Raw genomic sequence first — 12,667 nt, forward strand, 5'->3', positions numbered from 1 at the left:
GATTACCTAGAAACTACAAAATTCTAATTAGGAGGTTATATATAAGCCAGGCAAACAACAGAAAATGGATTGTAGGAAATAAAAAAGCTGAATGCATAAAATGATGAACACACCCGTTACTGAAATATAAGTGCTCCAACTAGACTTCTGTCATCAGTTTGTAGAGGAAGTTGTACAACTGAGAAAATTCTCACGCTCCCTTCCTTCGGAGCGTGAGAATAAAGGCATAACTGGTGACAACTGGTGTAACTTGTTGATAGATCGGTTGACTGACGCATCGAATAGCTTCTAAATATTGACGAAAAAAATCAGCGACCATGGTAACCTTCACAGTGTGACTATCAATGATAGCATCTGTTTTCAACATCATCAGCTAATTCCAATTAACTGCTCTGAACTTTGATCCATCATCAGTCCACTATCATTTATTTTAAATTTTGTGAAATGTTGAATATTTACTTGCTGAGTACAATTCGACAATATAAAATAAGGGTCACAGAATTCGCGCTTGAACTATAAACTAAATTAGGGTGTTTTATTACAAGTCATACCGTTGCTATAGTAACTTAAATGGTAAGAAACTCCTTACAGCTTGTTCACCAATCATGTTTGCCATTATTTTGCATCTTTTTTAATGTTTTCAGTTTTTTACGATAGGAAGGGTAAGATTCCTTTTTATAAGCTGCTACCATACCTGGAATAATATTTTGCCATTTGTTTTTTTAGCACAGAAATTAATTATTTTTAGAAATTTAATTTTCACATGCTTAACATTATTAACGATACTTGAAACTTGTATTAAACTGTAACTAAACATATTCAACTTATATAATTAATTAGCTTTACATGAATGTGAATAGAATATAGTGTAGTACAATATAGTAGTGTCGCTTTGGTCAGATTAGTAAGATAGTTAGTTAATTACTTTCGGATTATTATTATTATTATTATTATTATTACTATTATTATCATTATCATCATTATTATTATTACATTAGTAACATATAATACATTATTTACAACACATAGCTTACAAAAGATTTCAATTTACTTATACGGGTTTTACACTGTATTATTCACACTAACGCCGGGCATCGAAACATTACAGAACTAAGTACAGCCAGCTTACTTCAGTCTTGCCGTTGCATTCTTTCTCCCTATATACTTGCTTGGACCCTTTTTTACTGAAAAAGATTCCGTATATTACTTATGGTCTTCTCGATCTTCGTTTAGGAGTCGATTGAAGAATTCTTGGTTAACTAGTTCCATGCATAGTGACAGATGTTTGGATCTTTGGGACAGCCTAACAGGTCATTTGAGACTCGCTGTGGACCTGCGTGTAAGACTTATTTACAGTTCGCCAGTCCTTTTACTTCTGTTGTTAGTCTTTTGTATTAGCTCTTACCTCGGTTACATCGAGTATTATTATTATTATTAGTCTATTATTATTATTATTATTATTATTATTATTATTATTATTATTATTCAGTTTTAGATTCTTCTTTAACAAATGTTGTACTGCTTTGGGAAATAACTTTTAGCGCTAACATAATAGCCGAGTAAGAGACTACACACAAAAACGCTCATTAAGTCCTCAAGCTGCAAGCTCGTAACGTAAGCAAAACTAGATCTACAGATTAAACTTTTGTCATTCGTTCAACTCAGGCGGAATGTTTTAATATCAATATCTTCTGACAAGTTACCTATTTTCTCGCTAGTTTCATTGCTAACTCCAACGAAATTTGTCACTAAATCAGAATATCTGGATCTATCTGATCCATTCGTCATCAGAAAGCAGAGACATTTCGAGAGAGTCTTTCCCGGGGGTCTCTCGAACCTGCCAGCAAATTTCGGTATTTAATAAACGAATTCCTTTCTTTCCGTTATCTGATAAGGTGTTTGCTTTACTGAGGCATCGATATTCGAGGAGAATGAAACTTCATCTGTGTGTCTAGTCAGTCTGGACTTGTGATGACCTCAGATAACCTTTTGGGCGAGAGAAACATAAACAAGTGGCAAAATCCGTTCAAACACACCCGAGTCTAACTAATTTTAACAAGGCTAAACCTGTTTAAAACACTACACTTTTAGCCTAGTAAAAATAAGTTGTATATTTTAAGCGAAGTGGACAACTCCCGATTATGCCCACGATGTATGCACTAGTAATTAGACATCAATGAACATATTGGAGCTAGCTGATCTAATGATAGCATTCTTTAGAAACAAAGCCAAATGGATGATCTAGTGTAATCGAAATGTATTCTACACTTTTCTGAGCTTTTATGCTTTTGTTTGATGGAGGTTAAAGCTGCTTCTAGAAAGATTTATGGAGTGACAGAAGCTCGTCCATCGTGGAATAATAACTATGAATGATTTCTTAGATGGTCTTAAATCGTAGCAAATTGGTCATAATTTGCATTGACACTAAGTTCTCTTTTCAAATATAACCCGAGAAAGCTCACTGCAAATTTACAATCAAGGATGACGGTTTGCGGTGGTGGGAGGTACTAGAATATTGATGCATGAGCTGACAATCAAATGATCATTCGCGACGCGCAGATGACTTCTTTGGGTTGTAAGAACTGTAAATTTCTCGTCACGAAACCGCGTGACAATGTTCACAGGTCAGCGGGTGTTCATCAAGGCGTACATGACTCGTGACTCTGCAGTGCTGACTGAAAAAAAGATTGTCCCATTTACTCCTTCTTAAAACTTCCGTTAGTGGTTTAGACTGTATTTTTAGAAAAAAAATGGCGTTATCAAAATCTAAAGTAACAGATCTGTCCTGCTAAGCAAGTGTTTTTAAGAGTCTTAACGGTCGAAGTCCAAAGGGTCGAAAGTGACATCAGTGCGTCGATCGAACACGTTCTGGTTCTGGTGAGAACTCGCCTCGGGCGACGACAACATCTGCAGTAAACATGGACTCGAAGACGCCGATCTTCTTGAAGAACTGTTTTGCGTGGTTTTTCTTGGCACTCCTGACCACAGTAACAGCCCAAAACGGTAAGTAGCGACATGAAAACGAACTCTTACGAAGCGTATGTTTAGCGATGTAAACAATACTGTCGCGTGAATCTGAAATCTTGCTTTGGAAATCGAACGCGCCTGGATCACGACACAGAACTCGAGCAATTTCGAATTCGCTCACGCAAGTATCTAGAGTGGATTTTTATTCATTTGCTCTTATTAAACGACATGGTTTTCCTTTCCTGTGGTGCACACGTCCGTAATATTAAGGAAAATATCGCGTTTGATTCGCAGCCAAGTCCACTGATGGCACTGAACGATGTTTGGCAGCTGCCGCCGCCGTGGCCGCTGTCTGGCATTGAAATCCGCTTCTTACATTGAACACTGGTTGAATTTTCGCGCGAAACTGAATGATCTAGTGAGTCTGCCAGGAACTTAAATAATAATTTTCTTAGGAAATGATGTTTAATGTAAATCCTATTCGCGTTCATGTCAGGTATATTGTTGTTACTTTCTTCTGATTTCTAAATGTTCTAATATGTTTGCACATTACACACTTTCTTTGAAACACATTTTCCAAGTTGAAAGAAGCAAACTGATAAAAAAATTGACATGTAATTTAAACATCGAAATAGCTTTGTTTGAATAGAATTTTGTTTGCCACGCTCTACTTTGAGAATTCTTCATTCACGAACGTTCACCTGCCTCATAATTTTGAATTGAGTAGAATTGTTCTGTTAACGATGTCGTTACTCTGTTAATATTATCCTGCGGTGTTCAAATATATTCGCTGTACGTTTTATTATTTTCAAGCATTTTGTTTAATGCTGTTGTTGACTTCTAGAAGCTTTCATTGTTTGAAAGTAACAGTGGAAGAGTTTTATCGAACATCGAATATTAATGAAAGATTAATATGGAAGCTGTGTGTTATGTAAATATACTACTGGACTGTTGTTCAGTGTCGCAAGTCGTTCGTTTTGTTGATGTAGAGAAGATGAAGAATAAATGATCGAAAGTTCATGAGTTTGGCCAAAGTTAGCAGATTTTGGCAATAACGAATATGTCCATGTTCAAAAAAATAAATCGCTGGCATTTCTAATCAGTGATGTAATTTATCTTAGCGGGGGCTGAAATAATGTTCTGAACTGATGTTAGCTTCTCCTTTGTGTCTGGTTTGATCAAGAATTCTGCCATTACTAAATTAAACTAAAACTTCTCTTTAATAAATGGCAGCTATTTTTTTACGAGGAACAATTTTCGGTCTTTAAAAAGATACTGGCGTATAGAATGCGTCTCAAGGAAGGGTCACAAGTGTCTCGCACGCCTAGAGAATTCAGGTTTTCATTCATGCATGGAGCAGATTATTCCCAAAAATGTGATTATGATTAATCTTTTGTACATCGCGACCGACGCACCTCAAAACCCACGCGCCACTGGAATGATTTCGTGGTAAAACGCGTCTGAACTGATTTTCCTTCAAAATCGAACTTTTACTACCATGGTACCCGTTTAAATGCTTAAAAATTGTGAAAGATGGAGAGGGGAATTATCTGGAACATTCGCGTGCTTTTTTGTTTTTCAGTAGGCAAATTATACTTTCTAATTTTCTTGTCTGTAAATGAACTGCTGCTGTAAAGGCGAACAGGAGGTGCTGAAAACACCGGAGTAATTTTCCTAGCTTATACCCTGTAGTGCATTAAAATAAATGTCAGCGCGTTTGAGCATCACTCATCGATGTATAGGCTTAATATATCCGCAACTAGCCTTAAGCCTTCTTTCAGACGTCTTCTAATAATCTGCCATTTTCTTTATCCTTTCCGGATAAAGTGAAAGGTTATACAGTGGTAGACGTCTACACGAAAACAACGGCTAACCTTTGCTCCTAGTCAGTGCTATTTGAAAACTACTGATTCTGTTCAGTGGAACCTGTTCAATTTTTCGGTCTTAATTTATTTTCCTGTGGTGAGCACTGAGTATTCGTGGGTCAGACAGTTTGTTGAAATAATCAATATTTATTTATTTTAATTTAAGGTAGTTATTGCGCTTGAACTGCCGAGATAAACGGTGAAACTCGCTCTTTTATTGGCATGCTTTTTCAAAAAAGAAAAAAAAAAAAATGCGGGATTTAACGAAGACAGGATTCGGCGGGAGTTGATGGAGGGTCAGCAAGTTTGATCGATTATTAAAAGCGTGTCTAGCTTCAAAAAACCGTCGTCTACTCGTCGGCGAACGGTCAGCAGCATTCTTGTCGACGGCCATGGAATTTTGCGGACACTGAGGTTTAGATTCGAAAAACCGAAAGATGATGCGATCAAGAGCCCGTCATAGGTTATAGCTCTCAAAAGAAAACGATAGTTCGACAACTTAGGACCATCTTAGACGTCGTGCTACTCATGTGCCGAACTGAAGTGCAATTTAGTGGCATCGACTGTAGCACGGCAGAAACACGACTCTTATTCAGACATCACCAAATTCAGGATTTACGGAAAACACGTAGCAATTCTCTTCGTAACTCCCCGCAATCCCGGAAAAATATATTTATGAAGATTGTTTGGCGCGACAGACTGAGCACGACGTTTGAATGCTCCCGTACCAGAGTCGTGTTGCACGGCAGCGCTTGAGACAGCTGAGAGACCGTGCTTCTGCCGTGCTTTTGTCGAACTCAATTCCTAAATTTAGATGTTCGGCACGGCAGAATTGGGCCTTACTCTGGTTTTCTCCGGCTTTACATGACTGTAGCAGCGTTTATTGTTAGCAGTATATTTCCGTTCTTTCAGCTCAGCAGTGCTTATAATCTTTATCGACACCCTGATCGATATTGTCTCCTGTTTGGTTCACGCTGTGATGCTCATGTGAACAACTAAATTTGGTTTTTCCCATAGAACTTTCGATTAAAGACACCCCCAAGTTGTTTGCAATGTTAATAAGCAAGCGCGGCCATCAAAAAACTCGTTTATTTTATTGTTACTGTAGGCAGTTTCATTACACCACAAGTTCAAACGAATTTCCCGCCAAAACTACCTTCTGTGAACGCCACAGATTTTAATACAGTTGTACGAAATCTTTTAGTTTCAAGTGAGACGTCACTGAAAAGTCCAGCTTTATACATTGTATATACGTAGAGAATTTAATAGTAATTATTCGCTTACGTGTAATAGTTTATTTAGTTTCTCACTGCTAATTTTGTAACATTTTCTTGCGAAAGAATCGAACATTTTTGCGTCGGATTTTTGATTAAGCGCTGTCAGGAAGCTTCGACTTAAATGGTATTGGTTAGCGTTGTGCGTTTGGAGTTAGCCTGAAGAAGTTAAATATTATGAACACGGGTTTTATGCGCGCGCGCTCGTAATGCCAAGCAAGAGCAATTTTCAAGTGAGTGTCGTAAAACCAAAACCAATATTAAACTAGCCAATCACAAAGGTCACAGACAATCAGTGAACCAATCAAAACTCGAAGTAAATACGTGCAACTGGCGCAAAGCGCGGGAAAACGAGTGCTAACGAGTCACGTTTGGTTTTGGTCTTATTGCTGATTGGATGAAAAAAGTGGCACGAGTTTTTTAAGCCAATCGTGTAGCGTAGTGCTGAAGTACAAAACCAATTACTCTTCGACGCTTACATGAAGACCACGCTAGTTCTTAAAACACTGTTATTCACAAAGTTATTTTGATTTTTCGTTTAGGAAATGATGACTACGCAGGCATGCATGTTCGCTGTACCGAAAATTACATGGAATTAACCCTCGAAAGACAACACTATGGAAAGATCGACCCAGCCTCCCTCCATCTCACAGACCCTAGCTGTGGTCCTACGTTTTATAATGACACGCTGATGGTCATAAGAGCGCCTCTGGGTAGTTGTGGTACAGTCGCTGGTCGCCGAGGCATTTTACTGGGATTTCGCAATGAAGTGTACGGGGATTTGATTGGCAGAAGTGCGATATCGCGGGAGCCAGCGTACCAGTTCCGTCTTCAGTGTCTGTATTATACAACAGCGAAAATAGTGCTGCATCCATTTAAACCCATAGAGAAGATAGTGGTCAACCCACCACCAGGTAAGTCCCGGTAGAATAACTCAGAAAGTCACAAATAAGGTCAACAAATCAGGTATAGTAAGGCCCATAACCTGATACGTTGAAGTACATGAAAAGTTCGGCGTCTGGATCATTTAAGAAAGGCTATTTGAATTTGGAACGGCTCCGCCTAGCTCAGCCGGGAATTTCGGCTTTGGAACGGCTTTAATTCAGACGTCGAACTTTTCATGTGCCGAACCTAAATGTAATAACTATTATAACGTATCTTACAAGCAGTTTACACTTTGCCTTAAAACTGCTGACATTTAGTTGTCTTTTGGTTCAAACTAAATTAAGTTCGGCGAATTAAGTTCGACGTCCGAATCAACAGGCGTACTTTTGATAATTTGGGTCGGTCCAAATTCGAATTAAGGAAATGATTATCTCTACATCAAATTTGACCAGGAGAGTGGAAATACAGTTTGTTTTGTTTTTCCAACATTTTTTTCCCTTTTTTTGCCAAATTTAATTCATTTGATTTTTTTTGAAGAAACACTACTAACTTCCATGAAGGCACACTTTTTTCTTGAGAGTATTTTTTTATGCTCTTTTAAATGAGATATAATAGACTATTCTTCTGTGTTTTTTGGGGTTGACCACTAAGGACACAACAAACAGAAAAGCTGAACATATGTAGTAGTAATATATCAAACACGAGAGACGGTGTTTAACCACATTTCCAAACACCGAAATAAACCGGAAATGTGGTCAAACACGGTCTTTCGAGTTTGATATACCTTCACAATCGAAACTAAAACTAAGGCGAAAGAGGAGAAATAAAATCGTTAAAATCTATGCTAATTAAGATCAGATATCCAAACATCGTCACGGTCATGATTTCCTTTGTTTAAACTTGATGAATTATTAATGAGTTTGGGAAGATCACGTGACATGCGAACTATAAAGATTCTCTGCCGAGCGAATAGGAACTGATAGTTTTGATTCGACAAATTACAAATGTGAGTTTAAAACAATAAGAGAAAATATTGTCGCGGAAAACAAGACGAAGGCACTTTATAAATATAAAGGGCGCCTGAGGCTCCGCCCGCACACGCCGGAGAAATTTGAAAACGGTGTTTTGACTCTGAAAACGCATGAAACGTTTTCCGTGCACACTACGCCGGGCATTTTGAATTTGTGTTCATGGAAAACTCGAGCTGGGAAATCACAGGATTATCGCGTCGTCATCATTTTCGAAAATCTCCGTTTTCAAAATGTTTTCTGTCCACACTCAAACGCAAAGCCGGCCTTTTCAAATTCCTCCGGTTTGAAGAGTCTTTTTGAAAAGTTCCGCTTTCGTGACGGAATTAGTGTGGACGGTAGGCCTAATCGTAGAAGTAAAGCTGCGGTTTCAAATTTTTCCGGCGTAATGTGGACGGGGCCTGAAGTGACAATGCATGAAATGAGCAATTTTAATTCCTCTGAAGTTTTATTTCCTCAAAGCTAAGCTTGGCAGTAGACGTCAGTGTCAGCGTAAAACAAGCGTCTTCTCAATTATTGTGTTAATTCTATATCTGTCTAGGATTTGGAAACTTTACATTTGAGACCAACATGTTCCAGACAGATAAATACATCAGTAAATTCACCAAGTTTCCAGTCAAGGTGAAAGTTGGTGAGAGTATTTACCTCCAAGTTCGACTGAGGTCAAACGCAACTGGTTTGTCGATGCTGCTCGACAACTGCTGGGCGACTCCGACACCAAACCCAAATGACTCCAAGTCTTACGATTTGATAAAGGATGGGTAAGTATATGGTTTTATTTTCCTTGATGCTGATGGGCGTAAAGAGTAACAAACTTTTCAGCACGAAAGTGAACCTCGGAAATGCTCGTCGTATCGCTTGGGCTGTGAATTATAGATTTTGGTCTCACTTAGCGTGTTCAGGACAAAGCGCCAAGGTATCTTTTTGAAGAAATAATAAAAAAACGCTGTCATGTCCGTTTTGAAATGGTATTGAAATTTTTCGACGCGCATCCCCTTCTTCTTCACACGAGAGTCACCCCTCTCTTCCGGGCGATTATTCCAGATGTATGAGAGTGTTAAGTTCGGTTGACGTTTATGGCCTCTTATATTCCGTTTTTACTTGGACGCATAATCTATCTGAGACCCATTATGCCTGGGTAGATATAAGCATTGACCTTATTTACTTAGGAAGACGAATAATAAGGTGAATACGACACGCATATAACTCGTGTGTTAACAAAAAAAGAAAAACTGTGGTAAGAACGGCTGCTGGTCGCTTGACTACAAATTTAGTCGCGTGGATTCACAGTTCAGTTAAGTCGGTCTGTTTAATGCGTGTCGTATTTACCTCGAAGCAAGTTGAATCTAAAACTCAATCTCAATCGCTTTATGAACGTGGTCAGTACGCCTAGCTGCCGACAAGCTAGTTTTCAGTTACGCCACGAATAATAAAGATAAAAATAAAAAATATAAAAATAAAAAATAAAAAACCTTTATTGGAAGTGTATTAAGTCAGGTTCTTCCGCGTTTCTTGCGCTTTTTTCCGTATTTATCTAGACGCATAATGCTTCTAAGATGCATTACTCGTCTGGGATGCATTATTCGCCTGTTTGCATTAGGTAATTACGGCTATTATTTGATCTTGAGAAACGTTTACTGCCATTCAAGGTAACGGCTTATAGCAGCTGAGTCAGGTTATTTTCAGTTATTTTGGCCACGTAAAGGATTACCTTTCAATTGAAGGAACCCTGAAAATAGTAGTTAACTAAGATGATAATAATAAAGGGATACGCGGTTAGAGAAGATAAACGCGGATTACAAACGACGAACTTGAAAAATCTAGGTTAAACTTTTCAAGATGCGCAAATCATTACGTAGCCCCTTCAACAATCAAACCCATGTACTTACTTACCTCGCATCTGACGCGCTTTTTGTGCTCTTTTTTTTTTTTAGCTGCCCAGTAGATCCATACCTGAACTACAAGGTCTCGGATTCCAGTTATCAGCGATTTAGTTTTGACGCTTTCAAAATGGATGATGCAGAAGTGATGTATCTTCATTGCGAGGTTCTTGTCTGCGCAAACAATGAGAAGAATACCACTCGTTGTGCTGAAGGCTGTGCAGAAAATAATCCGGGTGGAAGCAGGCGGAAGCGGCGAGATGAGACGAATCAGGAGAGGAAAGAAATGACGTCTTTAGGCCCGGTGAAGGTTTTGCTGGACACGCTTCTTGTTCAAGGACCAGACGAAGGTAAGAGCAACCTCTTAAACAACCAAAACAGCAGTCTTTTGTTTTGACGTATTCTCAACCGCAAACTTCGTTTGCTTGACTGCGCAAAAAAAATTAAAGCTCTTTTAAAGTGGGTGGAAGGAGCGGTGGCCTCGTGATTTGTGCGCTCGTCTCCGGATCAAGCGGTCCGGGCTCAAGTCCTGGCCGGGGACATTGTGTTGTGTTCTTGGGCAAGACACTTTACTCTCACAGTGCCTCTCTCTACCCAGGTGTATAAATGGGTACCGGCGACGTTAATGCTGGGGGTAACCCTGCGATGGACTAGCATCCTATCCAGGGGGGAGAGGAAATAATCCTAGTCGCGTCATGTTACAGAAACCGGGATAAGCTCCGGCCTTATGGGCCCAGTGGCTCACATGCAGACTTCCTTTCGGAGTGGAGGAGGATTGTTTCGATGTTGTAGCCAGCGATCAGGTGTTCTTCACTGAATGCCTGAGAACAGGTGATTGACGAAACATGTTTAGCTGAACAAACATCACACCCTGTTGATAGTGTCTCTTGGTTTTTACGACCGTGATAAGAGATGATGTGATATTAGTTAACGTAAGATGTCCCAGAGCTTGGTTTTCAACCTGATACATAAGCGCCGCACAATCATTAAAGGAGACATGCCACGCACGGCTTGAAAAAATTGGCGACTTTCTTCAAGTTTGTTTTGTCCTTCGTAACCAGGCCTTGTTCATTTGCGGTTCATTATTGATTTTTTTTTATATATCCTATCTTAGAAAACTATTATTTTGACATTCCCTTCACTTTTAAAGTAATTCTGAACACTGATGGAAGGAATTACTTCAAATATCGCGACATAGCCCTTTTATTAGCTTTTATTCTCGATCTTGCGTTTGTCGGTGTCTGTATGGTCTCTTGTGTTTGAGATCCAGGTTGATGTTTTGGTTATGGGTGAAACTTGGACGTAACTCATGGCAATTTAAAGATAACAATGAATATAGACTAGCTTGATGTCGCGGATTACACGGAAGGCGCGCAGGCATATCATATTGCATGTTAATCACGCGCGTTAATAAACAAGCGCAAATCACGAATACAACAGCGGCACATTCGTTCCTTAGCATTTTTCTGTCGCGCTTCGCGAATGGCCGCGCGTTTTGCGCTCGCTCAAAACCAACTACTATTCTCGCTCAGAGAAAAAAAAATGTTCCTAAAATACAATGCCGTGGAGCAAGTCTAGAAGGTAAGAAATGACCTCAAAGATCAAGGCCGTCATCTGACGTCATCTAATGCATTTCTGTTTTTTTTTGTTTTGTTTGAAGCTGGTTCTCGTTCCCAGTCCCCTCTCGTCGCAGTTGAGAAGACAGCAGTCCTCGTGACCTTCATCTTGGCTTTTCTTCTGGTGATGTAATTAAGAATTACCAACCAATCACAGCGAGGTTTCACAAAACATCAAATTAATCTCGTCACCGACGACTCCGAACAGCTCGCATACGTAAACAAGCTAGGAGAGTAGCAAGAAAGAATATGAAAAGTCACAGACAGGCAGAGCAAATGGTTTGTAGTTTGGTAAAAAAAGAAATACAGTGGCACATAAGCATAGTGTTCATGGTTGCCTAGCCAGTGAAAACAGACGCCTCATATCACTTCCGGTCGTCTTGGAAGCGACTAGAAGTGGTTACATTGCAGTCTAATACCTGCTTGTCTGTCCACAGCAATTAACCCTTGCATGTTAGATGTAACACACATTTCCAAACACCGAGAAGAGCGTAGTATTTTTGACGAACTTCGAGGTGTTTGGAAATGTGGTCAAACACTGTCTTGAGTGTTTGATATATCTTCTCACTCGAAACTAACACTACGGAGAAAACGGAGGAATAAAATCGTAAATATCTCTGCTAATTAAGATCAAATATCCAAACACTGTCGCGGTCATGATTTCCTTTGTTTGAACTTGATGAACTGTTAATGAGTTTGAGAAGTCAATGCAAAAGTTCTCCTGATAGCTCTTTACAATTGTTCATAAAATATTATGGGAAAATTTGATTGTATATGAGAACAGCACCTTGGTTGCCAGCGTTTGGATTCTAATTAAGTTCACGCTGGATTTTATATAGATATTCTGAGAATTCCTAGCCTGATCAGTGTTGATTGTAGTGGGTTAAATGCTGATAAGACAGCGTATAAGACAAGCATTTTTAATCAAACACATTTCGTGTCTAAGGAAATTATTGCATATAATTATATATGCACTAGGTGTCAGCTTTAGAGCTTTAGAAATCATTTATAATGACAGTAATTTATGGTTGAATTAAAAGCTGGGCGCATGCGCATTGTATTGTAGTAATCGCTGAATTATTTACTTATTTAAGGCGAAGTCGTCACTTTCAGAAAGGTATGCATGGAAGTTTTTTACACTCTACAAAGTTT

The 12,667-nt window shown here is 39.0% G+C and overlaps 1 protein-coding gene across 1 annotated transcript; it reads left to right on the plus strand.

The window, feature by feature from the left end:
* Positions 1-2,517: 2,517 nt before the first annotated feature.
* On the plus strand, positions 2,518-12,573 carry LOC145496098 (ZP domain-containing protein-like). Its single transcript, XM_081475721.1, has 5 exons — positions 2,518-3,003; positions 6,649-7,020; positions 8,561-8,780; positions 9,954-10,249; positions 11,560-12,573. Exons 1-5 carry the CDS (start codon positions 2,919-2,921, stop codon positions 11,646-11,648), a joined length of 1,062 nt encoding a protein of 353 aa, XP_081331847.1. The 5' UTR covers positions 2,518-2,918; the 3' UTR covers positions 11,649-12,573.
* Positions 12,574-12,667: the final 94 nt, after the last annotated feature.

This window comes from Orbicella franksi, chromosome 8 (assembly GCF_964199315.1).
Source record: "Orbicella franksi chromosome 8, jaOrbFran1.1, whole genome shotgun sequence".
Taxonomy (NCBI): domain Eukaryota; kingdom Metazoa; phylum Cnidaria; class Anthozoa; order Scleractinia; family Merulinidae; genus Orbicella; species Orbicella franksi.